This window comes from Meriones unguiculatus, chromosome 6 (assembly GCF_030254825.1).
Source record: "Meriones unguiculatus strain TT.TT164.6M chromosome 6, Bangor_MerUng_6.1, whole genome shotgun sequence".
Lineage (NCBI taxonomy): Eukaryota > Metazoa > Chordata > Mammalia > Rodentia > Muridae > Meriones > Meriones unguiculatus.
The window spans coordinates 121164100-121191511 of record NC_083354.1 but is presented as its reverse complement, the minus strand read 5'-3'; the positions used below and the strand labels follow the sequence as shown (position 1 = coordinate 121191511).

Below are 27412 nucleotides of genomic sequence, written 5' to 3'. Positions count from 1 at the left end.
ATTCTCACACTTTTAAAGCCTCAGTTTGGCACTCAGTCCTTCATTCATCCATGAATGCGTGAGTTTGGTAACTGCCTTTTTTTAATTCATTTGACAAATATTTAGTGATGATTCTAACAGGCTCTTTTAAGTGGAATAAGTATTGAATCACACTCTGTTGTGTTATATCTATTCAAGTTGCAAACTGGATATAATTTAAATCTCAGTTATTAGGCACATTTCAAGTAATACATATCAGCGTATACCTACCATGTCATAGAAGGCATTCACGCTAGAAAAAAAAAATGAAATCAGTCTGCTGTTGACCTTTTCAAAAGTTCTGGGACATTTTGGCATTTAAACAATTACCATGGTACTTTTATACGGCATCAATTACTTTCTAATAGGCTCATGGTAAATAACCACATCATGACTTCTAATGTAAGGAACAGAAACTGCTAAGTCACCTGATGTTGTTAAAATTCTTGACCCACGTAACTGTGCCTTACCAGTTAAGTTGTGGAGTCTGTGGTTTTGGCATATAATTGTACGGATTAAATAACCTTAATGTGTAATTACATGAAAATAAGCCATGTAGCTTAGCTAAATTGCAACGCAATTGTTATCACCAAATGTAAAGTGATACCAATTAAACCTTCCTTTAAAACACCACAAATTAAGATTTAACTACCGAAGAAATTCTAGAATGTAAAGTCACGGTACACCCTGGGTGAAGTATCCCTTAGTGTTTGCAGAGGGTTAATGGCACTTCTGAAATTAAAACCAGCTTTCTCCTTTACCTCTGTATTAGTTATGATTGTTGACGAAAGTTTCAAGCAGGCACTGATTAACGTCTTAAAAGCTCTGTAGCAGAAACTCATGGTCCGCAGTGCCGGCGGGGAGGGGGATTGCAGATTCGAGTTCTCATGTCAAATCAGTGGCTAGGCATGAGGTCAGAATTTAGGACAAGGAAAAGCCTGTGTTGATGGTCATAATTCTTAAACTATGAAGCTCTGTGAAACAAAGGCCTTTTGTATCATTCAGCCTGATAAATGATAACAATTAGCCACGAACCTCAGGTACATTAGTCCCATTCCTACAAGGCCCTGGGTTGGATCACAACAAAGAAAGAGAGAATGGAGGCAGAGAAGAGATAAAAACGGTTTATTTCATCTTCTAGTCATCCCACATACACGGAGTAAGTCAATCACTAAGTAACCTCGGGACTCCAGCTTTCTCATCAGAAAAAGGAGGACTAATAGGTACACACAGTGAAAGCAGTTATAAGGTTTGAATAAGGACAAGATAATAAAGGGGCCTTCACAGTACTCAAATGAAATACGAGCAGCTGAGTACACATTCTTTTCTACTTTTCTATCGGGCCCTGTTGTATCTTATATTGAATACTCCTACAAAGAACTGTAAGGTAGGGTCCGTATGCCCAGGGGAATCAAACTTATAATTTGAACACAGGGCACTAACATGTTTTTCAGACAACAACAAAAAATTTACAGTTCATAAAAGACTTGGATAAAGGGTGACAAAACTTTTAGAGCTCTTGGCTTTTTTTTAGCATAATGTTGTATATCTAAGAAAAATGAACTGTGAGGAGAATGCAGATAGTCCCTTCATGGACTTCAGATGAAACCTCCACATTCTCCTCCGTGACCACCTCCAGACCACCTCCAGATGTTCCAAGTAGCTCTCCATTTAATTGTGCCTTCCTCGGCACCTAAACAAATATATCAAAACTTGTTCAACATTTAGCAAGTGCAAGTTGAAGATTTTCTTTCTGTTAGACAAATAGACGCCATCTGGAAAAAATAACCCCAGGCATTTGGACGGGGAGGCATAAAGCTTGTTGGCTGAACACTCAATGAACACGGAACACTACTTTCTTTGGCTCCTACACTTTGCCTGCTTGCTCTTTTCAAATCTTGCACACTGTAACTGGCTCTATACAGTTAGACAAGAGAATCTTTGTTACCCATACACACAAACATTGAAGGTTCCTTGAATTTGAAAGATCACTTTGTAAGAATAATTTGGGACAAAATGTTTCTTTTTATATTATGACACCTGTTTAACTAAATAAGTTCTTTCTAATCCTGCACATTGATGTTAATTGCTACAATGTTTACCCAGTTCTAACATTTGTAACTTTTACCATAGTCCCTTGTTAAACATGCTTGTCTTCATATGATCTTTCTTGTTTTTCTTCTATTCCTCCCTATTTTCAAGCTAGTTTATAAAAGAAAAGCCTCTGGTATATTAATGCTATTTACCTTACTTTTAAGTTTTATTTCACAGTTAGTATTTCATAATTTTAATATTGTTTGTGTCTCTCACCATGGAAGGGACTGACTTTAAGTATGCCCTGTTATCAGTCTGTACGGGAAATAAAAATAAATGTTCACAGAAGTTATGAAAGCAAACTTCACTTTTATTTTGATGATAAAATGTTAATAGTAAAATGAGCATCGAAGAGCATTAAAAACTATACCAAAATTTCAGTGAGCTCACCCTCAGGCACAGGATTAACTTACTTCTTAGCCAATAACTTTTTTTTTTTTAATTACAAGCAGATAGGTTTTCAAACTAAGAAGCAACTGCCCCAGACCTCTGGAATTCATTTTTACCACATCCCATAATCTTAGCAGTAGGGAGTCTTACGAAACATGTTTGATCAAACAGTTTTATAAATTGCCTTCCTTCCCTACAATTCTCATGGAAAAAAAAAAGTTATTCAGCTAGATTGATACTCTAGAAAATTTTAATGGGATCTTTGAAATCTGTTTGAGTTCACCTCCGTAGGAAAACGAAGCCACATAACAGAGGCAGGTTTTATACCAAAATCAGATGTCTCACAAGCATTTTCTTCCACACATAAAAGAGACAAAGCACCGGGCTGACCCCAGTGTGTGAATGTCCTCGCCAAATCTGCAGTCTGCTGGTAGCTCTATCCAACAGGCCACTGTGTCCCTGTGCTTGAATGGCAAACAAGTAGATGCTAATTACCATCTGTGTCACTCTCTCTTTTCAGTCCTACCCTGGCCCAAGTCTGGAAAGCGAAGACTTTAACATTCCGCCCATCACACCTCCCTCCCTCCCTGACCACTCTCTGGTGCACCTGAATGACGTGGAATCTGGTTACCATGCTCTGTGTCACCCCATGAACCACAATGGCCTGCTCCCGTTCCATCCACAAAACATGGACCTGCCGGAGATCACCGTGTCCAACATGCTGGGCCAGGACGGCACACTGCTCTCCAACTCCATCTCTGTGGTAAGGATGGGGCCTGTCTGATTGTGGTGGACGTGAAACATGGGGAAAGCTCGGGAAGGCTCCCTGCAAGGATCTTTAAATTGTGGTAATGGCCTTCTAAACCCAGGAAGAGGTTTTAGCTATGCACTGGCCTCTGTAGATCTTGTAAATTCCTGAACTTGTTTTCAGTTTGGTATCAAGGAATTACTTAAGTGATCACTCATATTTGTCAAAGTACTAAATACTGTCGACGATGGCGGTAACTATGAACAGTATTGCTTCTGGAGCTGTGTTGAGTTCCCAGCCAACCAAGAGGCCTGCGTCTTCTGGGAAGCGCCTGCTGCTAGCCTCCGTTTTGTCACTTGCCCTCTGAAATCCTACAAGCTTACTTTGTGTGGTAGCTAGAAAACAGGTTCTGTTTGTTTCTGTTTTGGAAGTAGAATTCTATGGGGTTGGAATGACCTCCCTTAAGGTGTCTGTCTCAGCCTGTGGGGCATTCTGTCTCTTTGTAGTGCCCAAAGACAAAAAAGTGATCCCCGAGAGAATTAGCCAAGAGTTGTGTTCGCAGGCACCTGTGTTTCTAAGGAGCAGCTCATAATTGAGAAACACTGGCTTATCAAAATAAAAAAAAAAGGATTCATTTTGGTTTTTAATGCCATCTACAAACTAAATTTTGATCTGTGCTTCAGGAAGGGGGAACAAAGGAGGGTAATGCTGTGCAGCAACTCGCTGAGGACTTTCTTTATTTTTATTTTTGGAGCATGCTCCTTGGCTTTCGTTGTTGGATGAGTTAACACAGATTCACAAGGAACAAACAGATAAGCTTGCTCCTGAGTTCTGAGTGTGTTCTACATTGCCAGCCTGGTATGCGGAGAAATGTGCCTGTGTTGTGTGGTTTCACAAAAGGTTTTCTGGTAAACATCAGTTTGGGATGAATGAAAGGAGAGCCAAATTAAAGTTTAACGTGGCTTTGGGGGGAGACAAAACCGAACACCAAACAGTGGGCAAAACTGAACTCGGCCTCTGTAGGCGTGACCAAGAGGGGAAATCTCATTGGTAGAACTGCTAGAGGCCCAAAGTGGCACTGTCACCAGAATGTCTGCATTGTAGTCCTCCTAAAAACTAAAGTCCACAGCCCACAAAACTATTCAACATCACGAAGATGAGTCTGTGCAGCGAAGCATCAAAAAGGACTCACACCCAAACACATACAAACTTCGTGCAGCAACTAGAAAATTCGTAGAAAAATTAAAAGGAGAAAAAGCACACAAGGCAACATCACGCAGATGGACTCATGTTGCAAAGCATCACAGAGAACTCCGTATAGCCTATAAACTTTATGTGCCAACCACAACATTCATTTTAATATTAGGTGAAGAAACAAAAGAGCTTTAGTTGGTTGGACATGCTTGGACACAGTTTTACAAGTAAGGAAAGCTTGAGTTAAGGACACCATAGCTACAGAAATCAGATGCGGTGGGATTCACAAGGCTGTTTCTGTGCGGCTCCTTTGGAGAGCTTAAGAAGTGTGAGACAGAAAAATTTTCAGAGTTTGAAATCCTAGAAATTGTAATGTTCATTTGGAGATCTCTCAAGATCTCCTCCAACAGGGTTTTGTAGCCGGTAAGAAGCAACATTTGCAGATTCTAAGTGAGGAATTTTTGCTGTGAGTTGTGAAAACCCTATGACTGGAAGTCATACTGGCGGTTTAGATATAGTTAGAATCAACTGGCCCCAACTTCAGAAATTTCTCAGTGGAATACATGGAACCTGTTGCTCTCAGAATTGTGATCCCATCTTTGTATAAGTGTTTTCCCATTCTAGAAAACTTTAAAAATTGAATGAATGAATGAGATAAAAATATTTTAGTTCTTAGTTATAAATTGTATAGATTTTAGATGTTGTGATACTTACTATAAATACTGTTATATGTTATGCTTATTACTGTTTGATATAAATTAAAATACATAATCTTTAGTGAGACTATATCTTAAAGTTAAATTTTCTTGTAGGTATTTTGTTATCCCTTCTGGCAACAGTAGTGCCAATCCTGCTGCTAATAAAAGTTTTCTACAAGCATCTAACACGATAGACACAAAACATTCAGTCCATAGCTAAAAATCTGTATCTGTATGAAATATTCCAGTTTTACACAAGACAAAGGGAGGCTCAGGGTACTTCAGTGATTGCTCAGGTGGCTCGGCCAGTAAACATTCTAATGTCTTGTTCTGGGGAAATGGGAACAATGATAGTCCTTACCTTGTGGGGCTCAGGGAGTCTGACAAATTGCTAAGACCACTGGTTGGCACATAGATGCATTATGTAAGTGTTGGTTAGATAAAATGGTTTTCCCAAGCCTGTGCTTGTGTGACTCTTTTGGGAAAGTTAAAATGCATGAGAGTGAAAAACTTTTCAAAGAGTTATTTATAATTTGATCCTTAATCTTCTTCACATCTGTCAAAAAGACAGCAGTAAGCTTGCTATTAACTAAAGAAGTCTTTTCCTCGCTTGGAGTGCCCTTGTATCTCACTGGGACTAGCATTGTTGTCTTTGAGACGGATTGCTTCAGTTCAAATCCTAGGATGGCTCCCTGGGATGCTGTGTGACCCTGAGCCACTTCCATGACCCTTTGGTGTCCTTACCTATCACATAGCTGTAGTAGGTATGGTAAACCAAGCCTGTAGTCCTGGGTACTTTTGAGGCTGAGCAATGCAGTGACACCTCATCTTTTAAGATGATAAGTATAAACCTAGGAGGACATAATACAACATTGAATCTCATAATGCAGTAAGCATTAAGGTAGATTATAACCATTGTATGGTACCTGGTTCACAGTCAGTTTAAGACTGTTAAACCAGAATGCCTTTCAGCTTAATTTTTTTTTCACCAGAGTAGAAAATGTATATTGCCTTCTACAGTTTACCAATATCTTGTACATGGTACAGTGCACATTAGGTGATGGTTCAGCATTTCCAAATTTTCCTCCATTTATTGATTGAAAATTTTTGCCTGTGCCATTTTATGGTCCACTGGGACTCCTAACGCAGTAGCTATTCAGAGCTCCAGAAACAACTTAGATTTTGGCACTCCTAAAAAAGACTGCATATTCTTAAAGTCTCTCTGTTCCAAGAACAAGCTATAAAGCAGGTAGAATTTCTGTAGTACACACTGGTGGGTGGGTGCCAATTAGTTCTTATTCTCCAGGTTCAAATTCAACAGCTATTCATGACCCAATATGCAAGAGCTCCAATTTCTCAAAACTCCCCTGAGTTGTTTTGCTAGTGGGGAACTGATTTGTCCGCACTGCACTTCCCGAGTGGAGTCCAGTTAGAAGTGCAGTGGAGCAGGGGTATCAGATAAGCATGCTAACTACCAGCAAGCCTTGTATGTTCTCTGCACCAGCAGAGGCTGGTTTAGCTCACCGGCACAAGCTCAACTCCCCAGAGCCTAGAAGAGCAACAGTAAGGCAACAAGGCAGAGTTGTCCCAGCATTTCTTTTAGCTACATTTCTTATAAAAGCATCCTTGAACAAAAGATCCCCTCTCCAAGACGGAAACCCACAACTGGCTGATTGGTGGCTCTGATCCTGTCCAGGCTGACAGCCCCTGGTTCCTCTTTGGTTTGTTGTTATTACTAAATTGATTATTTTTCATGACGTTTTAACAAAATACCTGGCAGACATAATTTAAGTGTGGGAGGGGGCGGTTATCTTGGCTCATAGTTTGAGGACACAGTCCATCATGGCGAAGAAGGCTCAGCTCTAGGAACATGCAGCTCCGGTCACCTTGTATTAGCCAGGCAACAAAGAAATGCATGAGCATAACCAACTATGTCCTCCTTTTTATTCAGGACCCAAGCCAATGGAACGATGCCATACTTAGAGCAGTGGTTCTCAACCCATAGGTTGCTATCCCTTTGCATGTGCGTGGGGGAGAGGGGGAGATTTCACATATCAAATATCCTAAATATCAGACATTTACTTTGCCATTCATAACAGTGGCAAAATTATAGTTATATAGTATTAAGGAAATAATTTTATGGTTGGGGGTCACCACACATGAGGAATTTAATTAAAAGTTTGCAGCTTTGGGAAGATTGAGAACCGCTAGTCTACAGGTTTGACTCGTAGGCCATTCTAGAGTCTGTAGAGTTATGACAATAAGGATTCAACATCAGAGTTACTCAGTGATTTTACTGTAGCTTCTTCCCTCTCCTTGTTGGTCTTCAGACAGGATCTTACTCCATAGCCCAGACTAGCCTTGACCTTGAAGTCTTCCTTTCCAAGTAGTGGCATAGCAGAGGTACACCATCATACCAGGCCACCTTTTTCTTGCCATGGCTTTGACTATCTCACTTTTTAAGTCTTTCCCTCAAGGGTCAATCAGTTGTAAAGATATCTGAATGGTGGCCAAGGTCATTTCAGCATTACAGAGAAAGTGGTGGGTGTGGAGAGGTGGCTCAGTGGTTAAGAGCGCTGGTAGCTCTTCCAGGGGACACAGGTTGATCATCTGCACCCACACAGTAGGTCAAAACTGTCTAACTACAGTTTCTGGGGGATCCAGTGCCCTCTTCTGGGTTCCATGGGCGATGTGTGCAACACGGAGCATGGGCATACATGCAGGCAATGGACCAGTACACATAAAAGAAATGCAATCTTTTCTCTCTTATGGAAGTTGATGTTACCTTGTATAGATAGACGAGGTTTTCATGTTGCTAGAAAGAGAGTGGAATACTATTTTGGACGAAAGAAAAAAGAGGAACATGTCCTAGTAAATATTCATGAGTTAAGAAAAATCCTTTGATTTTCAACAAATTAAGACCAAGCTTCCGTCTTTTGCTCCTCGCCCTGATCACAGTCACTGCTAATATTAATCACGAGTTGGTGGAGGGAAAAATGCAACCTTGTATAAAGTTATCCAGGCTCCTCCGCCTGGCCTATATGTGGCGATGGCTTGTTCTTTGTGCAGTCAACAGAAGCTCTCTCATACAAAGAAAAACCGTGCGAAGTTTTCAAATGGCCTCACAGAAAGGATTCATTTAGAGGCCCGGCTTTTGTGGAGTGTGGTTTCTAATGCACATTATAGAAAATTTACAATGAAAAAAAAAAGCAACAAAGGAGATTTCAGTTTCTTTGAATGCTTCAAATTTCCAGTTCTGGAGTTTAAAATGGAAAAAAAAAATGTTAAAAGGCAATAAAATTGGGGGGTTTATTTCCCAAATGCCTTCTTTTTTCCAGGCAACAAAAGCCAGCATAATGTATATACTCAGATTTATTGTCATTTGTAGCGCGCAGACATGGCACGCTTTGCATTCAAAGGCCACTGTACAACCGTCACTTCAGTGGGTACCATACAGGACTCATGAAACGGAAGCAAGAGTACTCCTCTGGGCCCACGGGGAGCGCGGTACATGAAGGGGTTCAGATGTATGAGAACAGCATGAGTTCCTAATATGTTACCATTATGAGAAGGACCACTGACGTATTGAATAATGCTGCTTTCGGGGCCAGGCAGAAAATATGATTACAGACAATTTGCTGTTTGTTGTTTTTTCTTTTTTTTTTTTAAGAATAAATATTTTCAAAAATCTTGAGGTATTTTCTTTCACGGAATGCAGAAAGTATGTAGCAGTGAGCAAGCGAAGCTGAAGACCTTTCAGGACACAGTGGGCCTGATGCGGTTGCCCGTGTCCATTGGGAGTAACAGGTGCATCATTTAAGATGGAGGGAACGTCACAGGGGCTCGTTTCTTTCTCTAAAAAAAATACAAAAAGGGGCAATAAAAAGACATAATGTTGCCTACCGTGACGGGAGGGAAAGCGTACAGATAATTATTTACAGTTATGCCATAACTTGTCAAAAATATTAATTACAGTATGCCCACACAGATAAATTATTCTTTTTGAGTATCACAGAACAGAGAACAGTCTTCTAAACTACTTTAAACACTATGGGGAAAAATGGCTGCGTTTTTGTTCCTATAGTTGACCACACCTAAGGAATGAGTGGGGTTGGTTTTTGTTTTTGTTTGTTTTTGTGCTTGATAAATTCCTAATAAGACCCAAAGTAGGTGTGTTTGCATTTAAATGTTAGGCTCTATGCAAGCCCCTTCTTTGACTGTGGGATTGATAAGCAGTTCTATAGCCTCAATATGGTAATGATTTGAGCTATCTTTTAGTGTTATGATAAAATATTCCAAACTAGAGCTGTCATTAATAGTGTCTGGAAAGAAGCCAGTTCAGAAACAACACTTCCCTTTGTACACCAGGAAAGAAGTCAAAATTCACTGGGACATAGGCCTGGTACGTTTTCTTCCTTTCTAGAATTCACATTAATCTACACTTCACCCATGCGTGGTAGAAGTCAAAAAACTTATAAAGCCAGTTACATGATCTGCTGTGAGCAAACGTGGGGACGCCCCAGTTCAGCGTGCACGGTCTGGGCAGCTGCAAACCTAAACCAGTTGACTTATGTGGTTTCCTATGGAAGAGCCAAGATTCCGCAGCTTTCCTTGGTAGCCTGTTTGTGTTTGATTAACCTTGTAGCACTCAGTTAAATTGCAGTAAGAGATTTAGAATCCTTCGAGGAAGTCCCTATTAAAGTTAACCCAAAATCTCTTACTGCAGTTTCTGCCTGCTCTATGGGCTGGCCCCATTAGGAACACGTGGAGAGCAGGTGATTTCAAGTATTTGACATTTATTAAGTCTCTCTGCAAGGTGAGTTTTACCTAGGCCAAGTAAGCCCAATTTTTTTGAACTTTTTCTCCAAGGTCATCATTTCCAACCTCTAAATTAATTTAGCTTCTTTTTATTATTATTTCTTTTTAATATTCATAACCCTGAAGAATGTTGACCACAAAGGAAGGCAGAACTACAGAGATTACAGAATAATCTCTGAGTATTTGAAATTGTTCTCTGCCTCCTCATGGATCTTTCTACAGCATCTTTAATAGCATCATTGACTGCTGATATTTTAACTTTTGATTCATCCATCACTGTTATTTGCAGCGTCTTTTGCATCCTTGGTATCTGGCCAGCAATTTTCCATCTTGTGTTTGTATAACTCATTTGGCATCCTAAGGCAAAAACATCTGGGTCGCTCTTCAAGGAATTCTTCCTCACACCCCACCCCCATTGGGCATCCATTAGTTAAGTAGCCCTTAGCAAATAAAGAAGAAAGAAAATGGAGTTACAGAATTACTATGGACAAGCAGTTTCTAAGTAGGCTCCTAAAAAAGAATTGCCAGGTTTGCACCAAGCTATCACTTCCTTCTGGAACCCTGAAGTTGTTAGTAGAATGCTTTCTGAGGTATTGTGGGTATTTGGGAAAGGCATCAGAAAAATGGGATCACAAATAGGTAAGTACAAAAAAACAGAGAACAGAACCCTAGGGCCAGAGTGTAGCTCAGTGACAGAACTTGTCCTTAGCGCACTTAGGACCCTGGGTTCAAAATCCAGCATGCACACTAATACAGACACACATGCACACACACACGCATGCACACACACAGAAAAGTGAAGCAAGATCAAATTTTGAGAACCCCACTGGAGCCCACAGCGGTATATGTGGAGGCACCATATGAATATATGTAGTCCTCTTTGCAGTGCCTGCTTCTCAAACTGGGCTCCTGGCCTTTGCTCGCTGTTTCTAGCCCAAGAAATGTTGCTTCCTCTAAGCCCTCCTAAATAAGGACAGTACAAGCCAGCAATTGTAACCCTCTTGGATCACAGATTGCTTCTCTGTGTCCATCACCGTGCTGAGCAAATCTTAGGGCACCCCTGCTCTCGGCCCCCTGTGGGTTGGGCCCAGACCTAAAAATCACTCATCAGGAAGAAGCCCACAGGCTTGTCCACAGTCCAAGTTGGTGGAGGCATTTTCTCAACGGAGGAACTCTAGCCTGTGTCAACTTGACAAGCGAACAGACACTTAAAACCTAGTAAGTACTAAGCACAATTACTTCAGGCCAAATGTCTGAATGAGCCCATTGGTTCCCAATGAAAAGCTGTTTCCCCCAGGTGCGTAAAGGTTGATTGCTGCTTTTGGTGAGGTCCCAGGTGTGCTCTTTTCCTCAGCACTAACTTGCAACCTGTCTAAAAGAGGCAATTCAGTCTTTTAAAACGATACAAATGCTCTTTTTGTTTGGTTCCTTCTGTAGGCAAGGTGGCCTCAAACTCAGATTCCCCTACTTCAGTCTCCCAAGCAATGAGATTGAAGGCCTGTGCCAACATGCTTAACTCAAAATAGTTCAGTTCTCTTTGCTTGCTTGTTTGTTTGGTTGGTTGGTTCATTGGTTTGATTTGGTTTGGATTTCTGAGACAGGATTTCTCTGAGTAACAGAGCCCTGGAGGTCCTGGACTCACTTCATAGACCAGGCTGGCCTCAAACTCATAGAGATCTGCCTGTCTCTACGGCCCTCTCCCAATGAGTGCTAGGATTAAAGACGTGCACTATCACACCTGGAAAATAGTCCAGTTTTTAAAAACAGGTAGTAGCAAGTACCACGAAATCTAAACACATTTAATTAAAATGAGTTTCAGCCCTAGATATAAACTCAGCTTTACAGTCTTAATCAGTTACTGCTGGTTATTCTAATCCATACTACAACTCAATCAATTCATTTGCCAGTTATCACAGTGTTTATTGATCCTCCCTTTTAGATGAATACTTTTCTGAAGATAGTCCTATGAAGAAATATATCTGCGAAACTATGGCTTCAAAGGGAACTCATTTCTGCCAGGTTCCCCCAAAGTCTCAGGTGAGGGGCAGAGGTAGGAATGTCCAGAATGAGTATGTTTGAGAGATAAGTCTGTATGACCAACGCTAACTATCTCCTTATTTCAAAATGATTCTGCCTTTGACTTACCATTTACTTGGTTTGTGCAAGTGGATTATCAGCATTCAAACATTGCATTATGGACCCTTTTTTTGTCATGGAATCATAGAAGCATTATTCTATAACATGTTTCATGAGAACAATGAAAATTTTTTCATTTCAAAACACCACGTCCTTCCTCATTCATTGACTATTCTTATCCAGGGCACACGGGAGTGTTTTACGAGTAGGTTTGGCTTTCTATTACATTTTTCATTTTCTTTTCTTTCCACTTTAATTCTTTTCTCCTCTAGTTTGAAAGTTACGAGTTCTCTGATGTGGACAAGTGTTACCTGCAGAAACATAATAATCTTTGTCTTTGGGTGTTAACCATTTATATTCTAACTCTGCCTGCAGCCAGACATGCTGGAGAAGAAGAGGAAAGCACAAAGAGCCACAGGGTTGGGACATTTGTTTGAATCCTTGTAATATTAGATTTGACTTCCCTGTGGGGTATTTTTTTTTTTGATCCTTTATAATGTTACAGATATTGTAGTCATCCAGAGAACAGAATTTTTTTCCTTTACCTAATAAGTATATTGAACATTTGGATAAACATGTAATCATAAAATTGATAGTCAAACATCCCCGAGTTTAATCCTTCTGCAAACTCTGTTTAAATAGAACTACTATTGAAACAGAAAATACTAAACTCCTTTTTATAATTTAAGTTTGCAGTCTAGTTTTGATAAGCAAGATACTGTATCAAAACATGTAACATTTGAAAGGCATTATTCTTCAGCGTTTCAGAGAGCTTTGTTTTCTATAATAACAACCCTCATAATCTTTAATAAAAGATTACCCAACCCTGAAAACATATTACACTGTGAAAAAATTTCATATCTTGTGTTTCAATTGTCTATGTAATCACATTCTCTACTAAACAGCAGATATGACTAATGGTTTCTGAACAGAGATAGGACCATCCTTCATATACTGAAACTTGAAATTTCTGTGAATAACTCTACAGCTCTCTAGATAGTGGCTTCTTAAAAGTTCTTGCAAAAAAAAACCCAAAACCAAAACAAACAAACAAACAAACAAAAAACAAAACAAGCAATGCTATACTGCTAAGGCTACCAAAAATTAAACCAGGCAGGCCTAGAGGTACAAGTCTAGGCACAATGCAGAAAGAGAAGGCAGAAGAGTTACAAATTCAAGGCCTATCTGGGATACAGTTCACACAGAGATGAACACTTAGGTAAAAGTGAAAAAAAAAAAAGAGAGAGCGCTGGATACATAGCTCAGTGGTAAAACATTTGTGAAGAATATGTGAGGACCTGGGAAGTATCTACCCCTACATACCTCAGTAAAACTCCCAGCAATGTCTCCATCAGATTCCAACCCTCGAGACACAGGGACCCTTTAAGAAGACAGGCAGTAAGTAAGTAAGTAAGTAAGTAAGTAAAAAACCAGAGGGGATGGAGGACACCAAGGAAAAAGGCCCTCGAAATCACCACACACATGAACTCACAGAGACCTGAGGCAGCATGCAGAGACCTGCTGGGTCTTCACTAGATGGGGTCCTAGAGCTGAAAGAAATGGACACAGCCCCATCCCTCACCCAGAATCTTTGATAGCACTCCAATTGATAGTCACTTGCCAAAAAAAATTTTAGTTTTCTTCAAGGGAGTCTCACTGGGGAAAGAAACTATAAGGTTCAGCTGCATGCCCAGCCATAGAGAGAGGAAAAAGAAGGAACGCCTCGGCGTCCTTTGGAGGTTCCTGGTCTCATAACCTTGTGTCAGCACTTTTATTTTACTTTTTCTCTTTAATTAAGACCCTTTTAATTATTTTAATGTTTGTTTATTTCTTCTCTCTCTCTCTCTCTCTCTCTCTCTCTCTCTCTCTCTAGGTTCTTTGCATATATATTATGGCTTCCAGTTTTGGGGTTTTATGGGATTTCTGAAATGTGCAAGTCTCTGTGCCTATGTCTGTTCCATATGCCTTTTCTTGGGCTCTTTTTCTTCTGTTTGTTTGTTTTCTCCTATTCCAATGTGGTGTGTTTGTTTGTTTTGCTTTATTTTATTTTGTTTTGCTTTATCTTATTTTGTTTTATTTAATTAATATAGCCTAGAAACCTGTTTGCTTTCTAATGAGAGACAGAAAGAGGACATATTCAGTTGGGAGGAGAGGTGGAGAGGAACTAAAAGTAGAGGGAATAGAATATATATATATATATATATATATATATATATATATAATCAGAATATATTACATAGGAAAAAATTTATTCTCAGTGAAACCAAAAAAGAGGACCATTACGTTGGTGTGTATTGGGGGCAATCACACATGTGATCTGAGGAAATGGAAAAAACGAGGAGGAGTTAGTTATGGAGGAGGAGGAGAATAAATACAGAAAAAGGAGAGGAAAGCAACAGTAAGGATGTATAAAAAAAGTCATGAAGTTTCCTAATACTAATGATTTTCTAAAAACAAAACTATAAAAATTAAAGTAAGACTCCCAGTAAAACTATTAGCATTTTGAAGCAGCTTTTTAATTTATGTATATACACTATATATTGTACATAATGCACAACATATAATTAGGAGCCAACAAACCACAGAATGAGAATTATCACGCTAATAAGGCTACTGTGAAGTGGTCACCAACAACCATCAACAGTTGCCTTCAACAGTACCTCCTGGTTTTATGCACAATTTTCTTAGCATCTGCCTGGTTTTGCTTTCCTCAAAGCAACCTCATTTCTGATTAGAGCAATACTTGAAGCTAGACCAGGAAATGGCCATGGCTCACTGCATCATTTCTTCCCTTCATTGGACTCTGGGAGTGCTTTAATTTTGCCTCAGACCTGCTAGGTGTTATATGTAGCAAATGTTAAAACCAGGAGATGACAATTCACTCAGAAGGGTGAAGGTTACATTCATAAAACGTGGAGAAAATGCAGGAGAACAAGAGATGAAATCCTCAAATATTGCTGACCACACTTTAAATACACAGTGGTGTCTTGTTCCTGCTAAGTGCTGTCTGTAACAGCAGAGTCATGAGAAATAGTTTGAATTCATAGGTAAGGGTGATGACCTACCGCCCTACATTGGAACTCTGTCTAGCTTCCCATTATAGGTTTCTTAGCCTGGGCAGGTAAGTTCACCTGCTCATGCCTCAGTTTCCCCTTCAGTAGTGAGGCTTGAGTGGGTATATCAGACAAACAGCAAACTTCAGGTCAGTGGCTTTGTTATCCATTGCTGTGCGTTCCTCTCTGGTGGCCTAGGTTTTTCTTACACTTCCTCTCATTCTCCTAGTTAGTGGTCTCCATCATCCATGGAACATTCGGTAAACCATTTAGCTTCCTCTTTTGACACATGTCCTCTTGCCAGATGTTATAGCTTGGGTCTTGAATGTCCCACAAATACTCATGTGTTAAAGGCTTGATTAGCAGTCTAAAGAACTCTTGGGAAGCCGTAGAGTGCCTAAGACATGAAACTTGGTGAAAGGAGACAGGTCCCTCAGACATGGCCTTGAATAGGATATTGGGATCCTAGCCCCTGCTTTTCTCTCACTGCCTCCATGAGGAGAGCTGTTCCTTTTGCCACAGAGTCCCCATAATTCTCTGCCATAGACATAAAGGCAACATGACCAAGTGACCGGGAGCCAAAATAAGCTTTTCCCCCTTATAAGTTGATAGCTCTGCTATTTGTTACCATGACAAGATGGACAGCTATCTGGCTTCCACAGAAAGTCTGGCCATATGTGAGTTTCCAGGTTCTTCATGAATTCCCCAGTGTCAGACCAGGTGGTAGGTGATGGGATCCTTACCCTGCTCCTGGGAGCAGGGCAGGTGCTTATGCCCTCCACATTTATACCATGCCAGAGCCTGGGCTTCACATGTGGTAGCACTGTGGTGAGGCTGTGTTGAATCTTGAGGAAGAAGCCCTAAAGCTGGTGTTGTGTCCACTCAATCTAAGCTAACCACGCCCACGCCCACTCTCATGCCACTAGAGTCCTGCCCTCATACATTTTTTTCTTTAAGTAAACTCATGGTCTTTTTACATTGCTGAAATAATGAGTGTGTAGGAAGAGCGATCCAACACATGAGCCAATACATCGGCGAGACAATGGGATACCCTTGGAGTTCTGCCTGGGGACTTGGACAAGTCACGTGACTTCTCTGAATCTTAATTGCTCTATCTATGAAAGAAGTGGGGGATGTATCACAACATCGTTAGGCTGCTTTGTGGCCATGGGGATTAAGACCTAAGAATGGGCTTCTGATATGACCAGGCTTAGGTGTTCATACCATGTACAGTGCATTAACACTGGACCTGAGGAGGTCCACTGACCATATATACATCCATTGAATGAAATTATCCCAGCCTTCAATGATGAAGACAGTGTCATCTCCAATAGCGGCAGCCTCTGCTCACAGGCAGGGTCTCCTGTAGCCATGTCTAAGGCTCAGAAAGTAGGTTGGTGCTTTGATCAACAGTGAGGGGGTACTTCCCCTACACCAAGGTTTAAGAAATTTGCTAAGCTACAAAAGGCATAGATTTTGTTTTCCAAAATCAAAAAGGACAAAGCTCTATTCAGCTATCCAGCTTGCCTATGATTCTGCTACTTTTTCTGAAATGTTCCTGTCAATTAGAGTTTCTCAAAAACTTGAATGTTCTACGCAACAGGAAATTGATATTCAAAAAGGCTAGCAAAATAATGTTCTGTGAATGGCCTTCAACCAAATATTTTTTTTATTTCTGTTTCACTTCCATCCTATAGTGATACACACTGTGACTGGAATCTTAAAACCAAGTGTTTCCGAAGGACTCGGGACATCCCTGGTATGCTCTGAATTTTGGATAGGAATGGAGTGAGTTCCCCATAAGATAACCAGGCAAACAGGTTGCTGCCTCCTCTGCCCAAACCCATGTCCCCACTTCAGCACAGTTCCACTGAGCTCGGCTCACAAAACAGAAGCCAGCCACCTGCCAAGTCCATGCTCAATTATTTTAGAAGACGAACTTTAGGGTCCAGACATGTCAGATTTTGTGAGGTTTTTCACAACAATTAAAATCCAAGTCAACTCAGACACTTAGAAGCCCATGGGAGTTTCCTCGGGAATCTGGATTTTGATGGACCCACCACATGATGAATTGAGCCAAGAAGCTTCTAAGCCTAGCACCACTGCAGTACTGGAAATGAGTAGACTTTGCTGACTCATAACAACTGGTACAGGCAGGCACAGTGGTGCACATAGGAAGGTGAGGGGTATAAATAGGACACGGTAAAAATGTGGGCCTCAAATATGGAGAAACACACTTTAAATTTTGAGCAGAGTCTATTTGGCACCTTCTGAGTGCTGCTGGTGGCATGTGCCAATTATAGTGGCATTTGCCTGGAATCCCAGCATACGGGAGGCAGAGACAGAAGGACTGCTGTGAGACTGAAGCCATTGTGTTCCATAAACAATAAAATCAAATTTAAAAGACAGACTAATGCACAGCAAAAATGACAGCACGGTGCCAGGTGACATGAACTTTGGAAAATCTACTTCTCAGCAGAACTTAAAAGATACCTTTCAGTGGGCACAGCAGAGATTTCTCTGTGACTAAAGATAGTGGAAGCCTAAGTGGGGACAGGTAGGGCCTACCCAGGTAACATGGGACTCTTCTTTGAAATCTGATTGCTCAGGAGAGAAGAAGTCCTAGGCCTTAAATTAACTTACATCCTGAAATGGTCTTAGAAAAAAAGTGTACACACACACACACACACACATATACATGGTAGAACTGGTCCAAAAGCACAGAGAAAATAAACAGAAAGAAAATAACTGTAGTACCTTCCTGAATAGTTCAGGAAGAAAAAAAAAGACAACAGGCATTAAATTTCCCTGGGCAATCTATCAAAATGTTGAGAAACATACGTTGGTAATGAGAAAATATCAAACGCCCATCGGGGAGACAAATGCATGTAACTAAATCATGGATCACAAAAGAGTTCCCTCAGGCACCTCAGTGACAACTTCATGATGCATAAAATAGTGGATTCCCTCTATTACAAGTTATTGGATAAGCACCTCCATGAACACAGGGCTGCATCATACAGGGGAAAGAAGACTTGGGCCAGGGGCTCTTGGAGAGATGCTGTTAAGGAATAAGATGAACAAAAAGAGAAAGCGATTAGGGTTATACCCACAAGAAAGCAATTGAATATTTGAACGTGGAGTAGGTCTGGTTACAGGTGCTTTTCTTTAAGAGTCATCGAGTTAATCCTTGTAACAATAGTCCTGCTGAGAGTGTCCAGCCATTTCCGTTTCAGACCCTCTCCACTTGGGCTAAGTATAAAGACATGGAGGTGACTGCACATCTCAGAAATCTCACCTTGTATGTTCTACAACTTCTCCATCACTGACTATATGGCGGTTGCCCAAATACCAATTATGAATTTTTACTCAAATCAAAGATGCTTGAAGCAAAGGCCTCCTCAGACTTCTGCAGTTCCTTACCCTGTGCCCTGCCCCCACCACAGAGCGTGAACACCTGAGAGCGAGTCTCGGCTTCTGCGTCGGCTTCAGAGTCCTTCCTTAGTCTCTCAGGAGTCTGAACATTTCCAAACTTGACTTTAACGCTGAACCCCAGGTTTTCTTTTGGGGCTGCAACTCATAATACATAGACAGTTGGGTGTGTACTGTATGTAGTATTGTTCAAGCCGAGTGTAAGAGAGAGAGGTGGGCCTACAACTGGGGCCCTCCTGAGGGAACTGGAACTGGAACGATGCTTCAGTAACTCCATAGATGATACTATGCCAACTAGTGGTAGGGATGCAAAACTTAACGTGGGAATGGCTCCTGCCCTCGAGTGCCTCTTAAACAAGGTAGAGGTGCGCAGTTAGAGAACAGGGCTCATGGGGATGGCTCTGTGGTTAAGAGCATCTCCTGCCCTTGATGAGAACCTGAGTTTCATTCTCAGCACCCACACCAGGTGGCTTAAAGCTGCCTGTACCTCCAACGCCAGGGGATCTAACAACCTCATCTAGACCCCACGGGCATTTGCACTCATCTGTGCATACGCCTCAATACATACACACACACATACATACACTTTTAAAGTAATCAAATATACATTTTAAAAATTATGAAACAGTTCAAACTATGATTCAGTAAGAATTTGGAATATGGTTTGGGTAGTCCATAAGAATCTTAATGAAGGTAGCCTTTAAACAGTCTGCAAGACATAGCTGATTACTGACAGGAAGAAGCGGAGAATCTATTTTTAAATGAGGAAGTGTTATTGAGTGATTATATGAAATGACTCACCACCCACCCTAGATCTTCTGCCCAAAAACCTGGAACTCATCTTAGTATCTCAGTCCAGAAAACTGGCTCATGACAAGCCTTGGCTCATCTACCTCCAAAATGCGTGTGTAATCTGCCTTCTTCTCTGCCCCTGCCATGGTTCAAATCACCCTTTTCTTTGTGGATGATGTCATAGGACCTAATATGATCTACTCTTCTCACACTTGCCTTTCCACAACACATCTTCAGCTTTAGTCACTGAAGATGCATGAATTTAGTAGCGTGAATAACAAATGGTTTTCCTCTCTTGCACAAAGAAGAAAAGAGAAAAAAAAAAAAAACTTCCATATTTTTGAACAGGATCTCCAGGCTCCTCAGAGCCCTCCACACCGTTTTCACACCACGATGCCCCTCTGCGAGAGAGCACAGCCTCTCTGGCTTTTTTTCTCTCACCTTCCACCTAATAACGTTCGTGCTTGCTCTTTCCTGTTGGGAACGGCTTTGCCTGAGATTTTCACATTTAGTTCTCACTCAAATGCCAGCCCTTGAGAAACGGGAGTCGACAGCGATGCTCTGTGCCTGCCGAGCGGCTCACTCCTCATCACGCCGACCTTTCTGATGACATTGGTCAGCACTCTAAAGCACGTGGGGGAAGATGGGAACAGGTACACATCTCCCACTCGGAACACTGACTCTTGAGAGGATGTGATTTCTTTAAGAAGTGCTGTTTGCTTCTCATGGATAGCCAGGTTAGAGCTTGACTGGGTGATGAGCAAAGAGGCCCAGAGCTAAAGGATGCAACGCGGAGGCGTGTTCATGGTATATGTTCAATGGCATACAGACTATATGTGTAATTTGCAAAGGATTAAGAAGAGTCCTTAAAAAAGGGTGAGTATAAAAAAACTCACACTTTATACTTTAATAAAACAGATATGACAAAAGCAGGTATAGGAGTTGTATTCTCGATCTCCTCTCTTTCTAATTGTGCAAATACTATATATATATATATATATATATATATATATATATATATATATATATATTTATATATATTTATATATATGTCCTTCCTTCCTTTCTGTCTTGTCTCTTGCTTTTAAACTTCAATCTCAGGGGCATAAAAATAATAAGAACACCACTTAGGACGTCCCAAGAAAACATACAGACATGATTGCAACACCAGGAGACTTATCTATAAACCAGAGGAATTATCCCACTGTGAATTTATTTGAGTGTGACACCTGAACTTGGAAATAACCTCAGTGGCACATGTTGTTTTCCATTTCCATTCCTTAGACAACAACAGCTCATAGCATTCTATGTCTTTGTGTAGAGGGAAGCTCAGGGAATAAGTCACTGGCACATAACTCTTTTTCTCACCCCGGAGTATCTGGTGACAGTCCTGACAATGATGAAAAATCTGGGTCTATGTAATCATTGTAAGGAAAGCTATGTGGTTGATTAGACTCTCAATGCACTTTTAAAGTATAAATGTTAAGATAACTGTATCTGATAAAATGGCTTTGAAAATTGAGATAATTTTTAACACTCTAAAAGGAAGTTAAAAGGTACTTTAGTTACTAGATGGTTTTTATAACCAAAAAAAAGGTAAGTTTTGATGGGATCTGGTAGATTGGCAGATGGCTTTCATGAGTATCTGCAAAATATAGAGAAAAGTCAGAAACATATTTGGAGTCTTTTCCTTTCTTTTCTGACTTTGCCCCTGGGAATTGCTTTGGAGAAAAAAAATGCTGATTGAATAGTGAGAGGATTCATTTTGTAGTTATAAGACTTATAGAATGTATAAATCAAAGCCTGCCCCTGACATTCTGGCCCAGTAGATACCCTTTCTGTTTACAGCACCAAGAGATATCCTTTCTGGTTACAGCACAATAGACAGCTTTTCTGGTTATGGCATTCTACATGTGTTGATAACAACTTGGTCTTTGGAAATTTATCATAAAAATCCACAAAAGAAGTGTTTGTGACATTTGGGTCCTATCCATTTGCATCTGGGTTCCTATGCCAACTTTGTATTTTTCTTGTAGTTAGTTGTGATATTTTATGTGACCTTATTTTGATTTCATGCTCGGTGCCAATAGAGCAGTAATAGAGTTTCCAAAATTGACCCATTTTAAATCAAGTAGCTGAGAGATAAAATTTTTCTGTTGTTTAAAAACTAAACATAACTAATGTCACCTGTGAAGAAGGCTGAGTCCCAGTCTGCATTTTCCTTTGCAGTCCTGTGTGCCGAGACTTCTCAGTGAGCAGCACCTCACGGTACCGTTCCCCTTCTAGACTCCTTGTTTCTACACACAGCAGGATGTGTGCTCAGCAATGATTAGACACTTAGCTTAATCAATCAGCTCCTGTGTCACCCATCCATGAGTCACAGACGAGTCTCTGGAAGGATCTGTACAGTCTTATCTCAAAGGGATGACAAATGAACTGAGAATATCTCATGCTTTTCAAACAAGGCAGTGGTTTTAGATTTAATAAACATATTGAAGTCTTTTTTATGTTCCCAGAATGATTACAGAAACTAAAAAGTAGGGACCAGGGTAGTTGCTCAGTAAGTAAAGTGCTTGTCACACAGGCTTGAGGACCTGACTTTTGGATCCCTCACACCCATGTTAAAACTAGCCAAGGTGGTCTGCACTTTAGACTTAGCACAAGGGGGGATTCCTGACCTTCCCTCACTAAGGAGTCCAGCTGGGTCAGAGAGCTCAAAGTCCAGGAAGAACCTCTGTCTCAAAAGATAAGATAGAGAATGATGGAGGAAGACATAAGGAATCGCCTGTCATCAACCTCTGGCCGCCTGCACAGGGCACACATCCTCAAAGTAACTCTCACAGAGGTGTTCCATAACTTAATTCCTGACTTTGGTACGATTGACATTTGGGGTTGAATAATTCATTCAGTTTGAAAAATCTCATGCATGGAGGATGGAACAGATAGTACCTTTGCCTTGTAGGATTTTAGCTACAGTGCTGACCTGAACCCATCAAACTTTACTCGATAGCAATAAAAACAATGAACTCTGCAGACATTGTGAAAGGTCTATGGGGGCAAAAATGCCTGCAAATGGAAACAACTCTTCTGGGTAGAACATTTCAGTCCATGCACAATGGAGAGTAGTCAGAGGTATGCACAAGCTGTCTCGCAAAGGTATTTGAAGGAACACAGGGGAATTTTTATTTATGTTCCAAGTCTCTTAGGGACAAGCATAGGATCAAACTATGAGGCTCATGTCTTTTTCACTGTCCTATTGCTGTGAAGAGACACCATGACCAAGGCAACTTTTTTAAGAGAAAGCAATTAATCAGGGTCTTGCTTACAGTTTCAAAGGTTTAGTCCATTATTATCATCGCAGGAAGCATGGCAATAGCATGGTGCTGGAAAATTCACTGAGAGCCATATTGTGATTGGCAAGCAGAGAGAGAGAGAGAGAAAAAGCGTGAGAGAGAGGAAGACAGGGAAGGGGGAGACTGGGCCAGGTACGGGCTTTTGCAACCTCAAAACCTACCCCCCACACCCCATAACACATTTTCTCTAACAAGGTAACACCTCCTAATCCTTTTCAAATAGTGCTACTTCCTGGCGACTAAGCATTCAAATATATGAGCCTATGAGAGCCAGTCACACCAGCAGGGCTCACCAAGAAACACTTTCACACCACAGCCCAATGCATCACCCCCTGAATATAGTCAGGGTTGCCTCAGATCAGACAGTTAGCAGAAGGAGGTCCAGTCCCACACCTCCTAACACTCTCCAGGGGCCTTCCACCATATCTCATTGCTTCTAGATAAAAAAGAATAGGTATTGACAGCACAGTGCTTAGGACGTGACCTTCGCCATTTTCTGTAGGTAACCATTCTGACAGACAGCACTTATGCCAGTTTGCATGGTTTAGTCAGCAGCAGAGTGGAAGCCGAGTGGGCCTCCTGCCACTACAGTTCTTTCCACTCCATTGAGCACACTTTAAACACGCTGCTCTATATCCTATCATTCTGATAACTAGGACGTGATTTATATTTTTCTTGGAAAGTGCCTAAGTAAAAACTGACTTTGAGCCCGTGGTTCCTAAATTCTAAATTAAAGAAAACTCAATGTGTAATTTCGTTGCAAGCATCTGATAATCAAGCAATACATATTTCTTGCATTTTGAGTGGAGCTTTGTAAAAATGCCCTGGTAATTTTAAGTATTGGTAATAAAAATTTTTAACACTCGACATTTTTTAGTAAGAATACATATTTGTCGTAAGAATAACAAAGCTATGATGCTCTTGTGACTTCTTTGAATGAGCAATCTGCGAAATGTACACAGAAGATGTGATACATAAACAAGCCACCTAAAGCAGTAAGCAGTTAGAAGGTGGCATTACAGTGAGCTCCCCATAAAACACTGTGACAAAGAAGAAGAAGAAGCGGAAAAGAAGCATTCACCAAGAGCACACAGTGCCAACTTCCACGCTTGCCTCTACAAACACCATGCACAGCCCTGTGGTCTGAAGTCAATATGACTTCCTTCATTTACAAAAATAAAATATCTTCTTGGAAACAATGCTGGTGAGAACACATAGAAAGGACAGGGAAGCCAGAGGATAGAGAAGCTGTGTTCACTTGGTGTGAAAATGATGGTAGTGTAGAGAAAGGAAGCCCTGTGCCATTTGCCTTCTGGGTCCAGGAGCATTCATTTACCCAGGATCGTTGGCAAGTCAGCCTCAGCCTCAACTAGAGCCCTGTTCCAAGTACACTTGTGGGCCCTACCCAAATTTCTGAATCAGAAACTGTGGGTGTTGGGACGTTCGGGCGATTGGCTGCACACCTAAATTTGAGGATCATTGTTCAAGAGTGAGTTAAGGTGGAGTAAAAGCTATCTATACTTTAGTCTCAGATAGAACAGAACCCAGATGTAATCAAACTGCCCTTTAAAGGGGAAAGAAAAGAAAATTTACTCTCATTCTCTGCAAAGCAAAGACATGTAGGCAACATATCATCTAGTCTTGCTTTAAGATATAACCCAGTCATGACAGGAGCAAAGAATTAGATCCTGTTGTTACCTGAGCATGTTTCTATGTGCCTATAAGACTAATCCGTCTATGCAAAAACGATTTAAGTCTATTACAGGGATGAAAAAAAAATTTACTTCTTTGGTTTTAATATGTAAGTTCATTTAATTAACAAATAGAGTAGAATATACAGGAAACAAACACCATAAAATTCTATAACTAGGAAAAAATGAAGAAAGCATTTAGCTGCATTTCAATGGTACTTTCTAGAGCATGAAAACTCCATTTCCATTTCAATAGAAGCCTGGAGTCATGGCAGCACAGGAAGTTGCACTGAAAAGTAATTGAGTATTATGTGTGTTTTCCCATATCCTGCTAGAGATGATTCTGTCATCTTATACTAAAGTCCAAAATGATTAGTCTCAGCTTCTGTGTATCATCTAATCAACTCTGAGCAACACAGACTTCTCAGCCGAGGTTCATGTATAATTGAATACTTAATTAAATGATTCATTTCCTAAACTTCAACCTGGCATTATTAAAATATAATAAATTTAATCAGAAAACACAGATTTTATAGATTTTATATGTATATATATATATATGCATACATGTGTTTATAGTAAGTGAAATAGTATAAAATTGAACCAGTGTTTAAAGTAGAACCAGATGTGCTGGTACTTAACCCCCCATTCTATTTCAAGTATGATCATCGAAGTGTCTGGATATATCTAATGACCTCTGCAGCTACCGACCTGGTATTAAAGTCAATAATTACCCTTGCCCCAAAGTAAGTGTTGCTCACCTAAAGCAGCCTCAATACCTTTTTTTTATTTTATTAATTACACTTTATTCACTTTGTATCCCCCCATAAGCCCCTCCTTCCTTCCCTCCCGATACCTTTTCAAGGGAGCTGTTGGCAATAGTTCATCCCATAGTCAACCATGAAATACCCCAAAGAATCTGGAAGATATCTTAGAGGTCAGGAATTTTGACAGTGAAATTTAAAAAGACCGAAAAATATACCACATGAAGGAATATTTCTTTAGATGGAAAGAAAAGGGCCAGGGGTTAAATTGTGAACTGTATAGCAAGATCCCATGTGTAAAAATGCCTTTATGAAGAGCGGTATTCTCGAGTGCCTGTGGTGCATATGCTAATGACCCTAACCGGAATCTTTCAGTGTGCAACTACGTATTCATCCCCTTGGTAAACAATAGCAACATCTGCAGATGGAAAGGAAAACCTAACGTAGAGGACAAAGACAACTGAAGTCAAATAATACCAGTAAGTCTTCCGCAAGGCTTGGTTTCTCTGTGCTTAAATTTTATAGGGCTTGGCTGCTAAGGACAAAACGGTCTCTTTAAAAGATGATTGTAACCTACATTTTGGATAATCAAACTATTCTCTTTAATCAACTTACTTAAAAATTTTCAGGATTGAATTTCAAAGAAAAAAAAAGGAAACCCGTTAATTTATTTGTCACAACCTGCTGCTCAAGCTGAGCCACCTGCTAGGTTGAAAGTACCTCTGCTGTGGACCATGCCAGCTGGACGTAAGTCTTTCCCCAGGCTCCAAGTCTACCAGCTCTTTGTCGTGCTGTCCTTGAACCTGCCCACTACAAAAGTTTCCAAACTATTTACATTCTGATTTCTAAAGTTTATCTCATTTTTATGACTTAACGATTGTTGACATTTCAAGACTTATCAATTTTAAAGGCTCGCTTCCAAAGTGATAACCACTGCTGAGCGCATTTGCGTCTTGAGAGTCTTGATTACGTTTGCATGGACTTAAACGGCATTTGTCAGGAACTTCTTTCAGTTATATGGCTTGTATGTGGGTTCTTAGACCCCTGGAGTAACTGCTTACACTTGCAATGTAAAGCAGGGAACACTGCTTACTTTTCTCATTACAATCGGGTAATACAACTTAAAGGAGAAACAATTTTTTGACCCACAGTTTCAGAAGGCTCTCACTACTTCATGCTTGTGGTTCAAGATATGAGTACTCAGTTTCCTGCTCTTGTGCCATGCCTTCTTGCTACCATGCTTTCCTGCTGTTGTGGATTCTAACCCTCTGAACTGTAAGCTCACCTCAAGCCTTCCTTTTATAAGTTGCCTTGGCCCTGATGTTTTATTGCAACACCAGAAAAGTAATTAATACATTCTATATTCTCTTAGTTACACTAGATGCTAGATAAGGTCGTCAGATAGGAGAAGGGTCCAATCTTGTTCTAAAACACCATATGTGGCCCCTTCATTGCCACAGACAATGTCACTTGTGTTCCCCAAAACCAATGTAATCACTTTAACCTAGAAGCCTATGGTGCACTTCCCAGGGAGAGCTGCTTATTTACCATCAGCACTCCTGGACATCTGGGTACAAATGTCAAGGACCAGATTAGCTAGTCTTTCATCTAAGTGAATTTACAAGTGACAGAAGACAGAGTATGTATGATTTGGTGTGCATTCAGTGTTGGGGACATGTCTCTGGTCCATTCGTTTGTTTGTTGCTTATTTGTTTAAGACAAGGTATTATTATGTTGCCTAGGCTGACCTTGAATTTGTGATGATCCTCCTGCCTCCACCTCCTAAATGCTGGGCTTATGTGGATAGCCATAGGAAGAATGAAGACACTGAGTGCTTGGGGAGTCAATGGGCAGGGAAAGATGGAAGGCTGAAGGTGGAAAGGCCTCAAACTCTCCTTTTCCTTCTGGCTTCAAACATCTCAATTCTGCTGGTGTCTGTAGAAGATTTCTAAGTACTGCATCTCAGTTATATTTATGAAAAGAGACTTACATTTTCATTGCCACAGACTGAAGAAATTTCATGGTACCCTAGACAATAAATTAAAAAAAAAAAAAGATGTTGTCAGGAAAACCCAGACTGTTGGGTATATTCATAATCTCATGCCAGAAGAAGGGGGGACATAAGCAAATATTTTGTATTTTGAAAAGGACGTTTTATTTTATAACATCTTGAAGGCAAGAAAGCAAACAAGCCTAGCTAATGTCTTTTTAAAAGAGAGAATATGTTTCTC

At 40.5% G+C, this 27412-nt stretch overlaps 1 protein-coding gene across 3 annotated transcripts in view; it reads left to right on the top strand.

Annotated features, from left to right (window-relative positions):
* Tox (thymocyte selection associated high mobility group box) overlaps positions 1-27412 on the top strand; it is a 309256-nt gene that overhangs the window by 172344 nt on the left and 109500 nt on the right. For all 3 annotated transcript variants that reach the window (XM_060385956.1, XM_060385957.1, XM_060385958.1), the window contains exon 3: positions 3023-3265. In XM_060385956.1, the coding sequence (XP_060241939.1) occupies positions 3023-3265 (243 nt within the window). The remainder of the gene's footprint in view (positions 1-3022; positions 3266-27412) is intronic.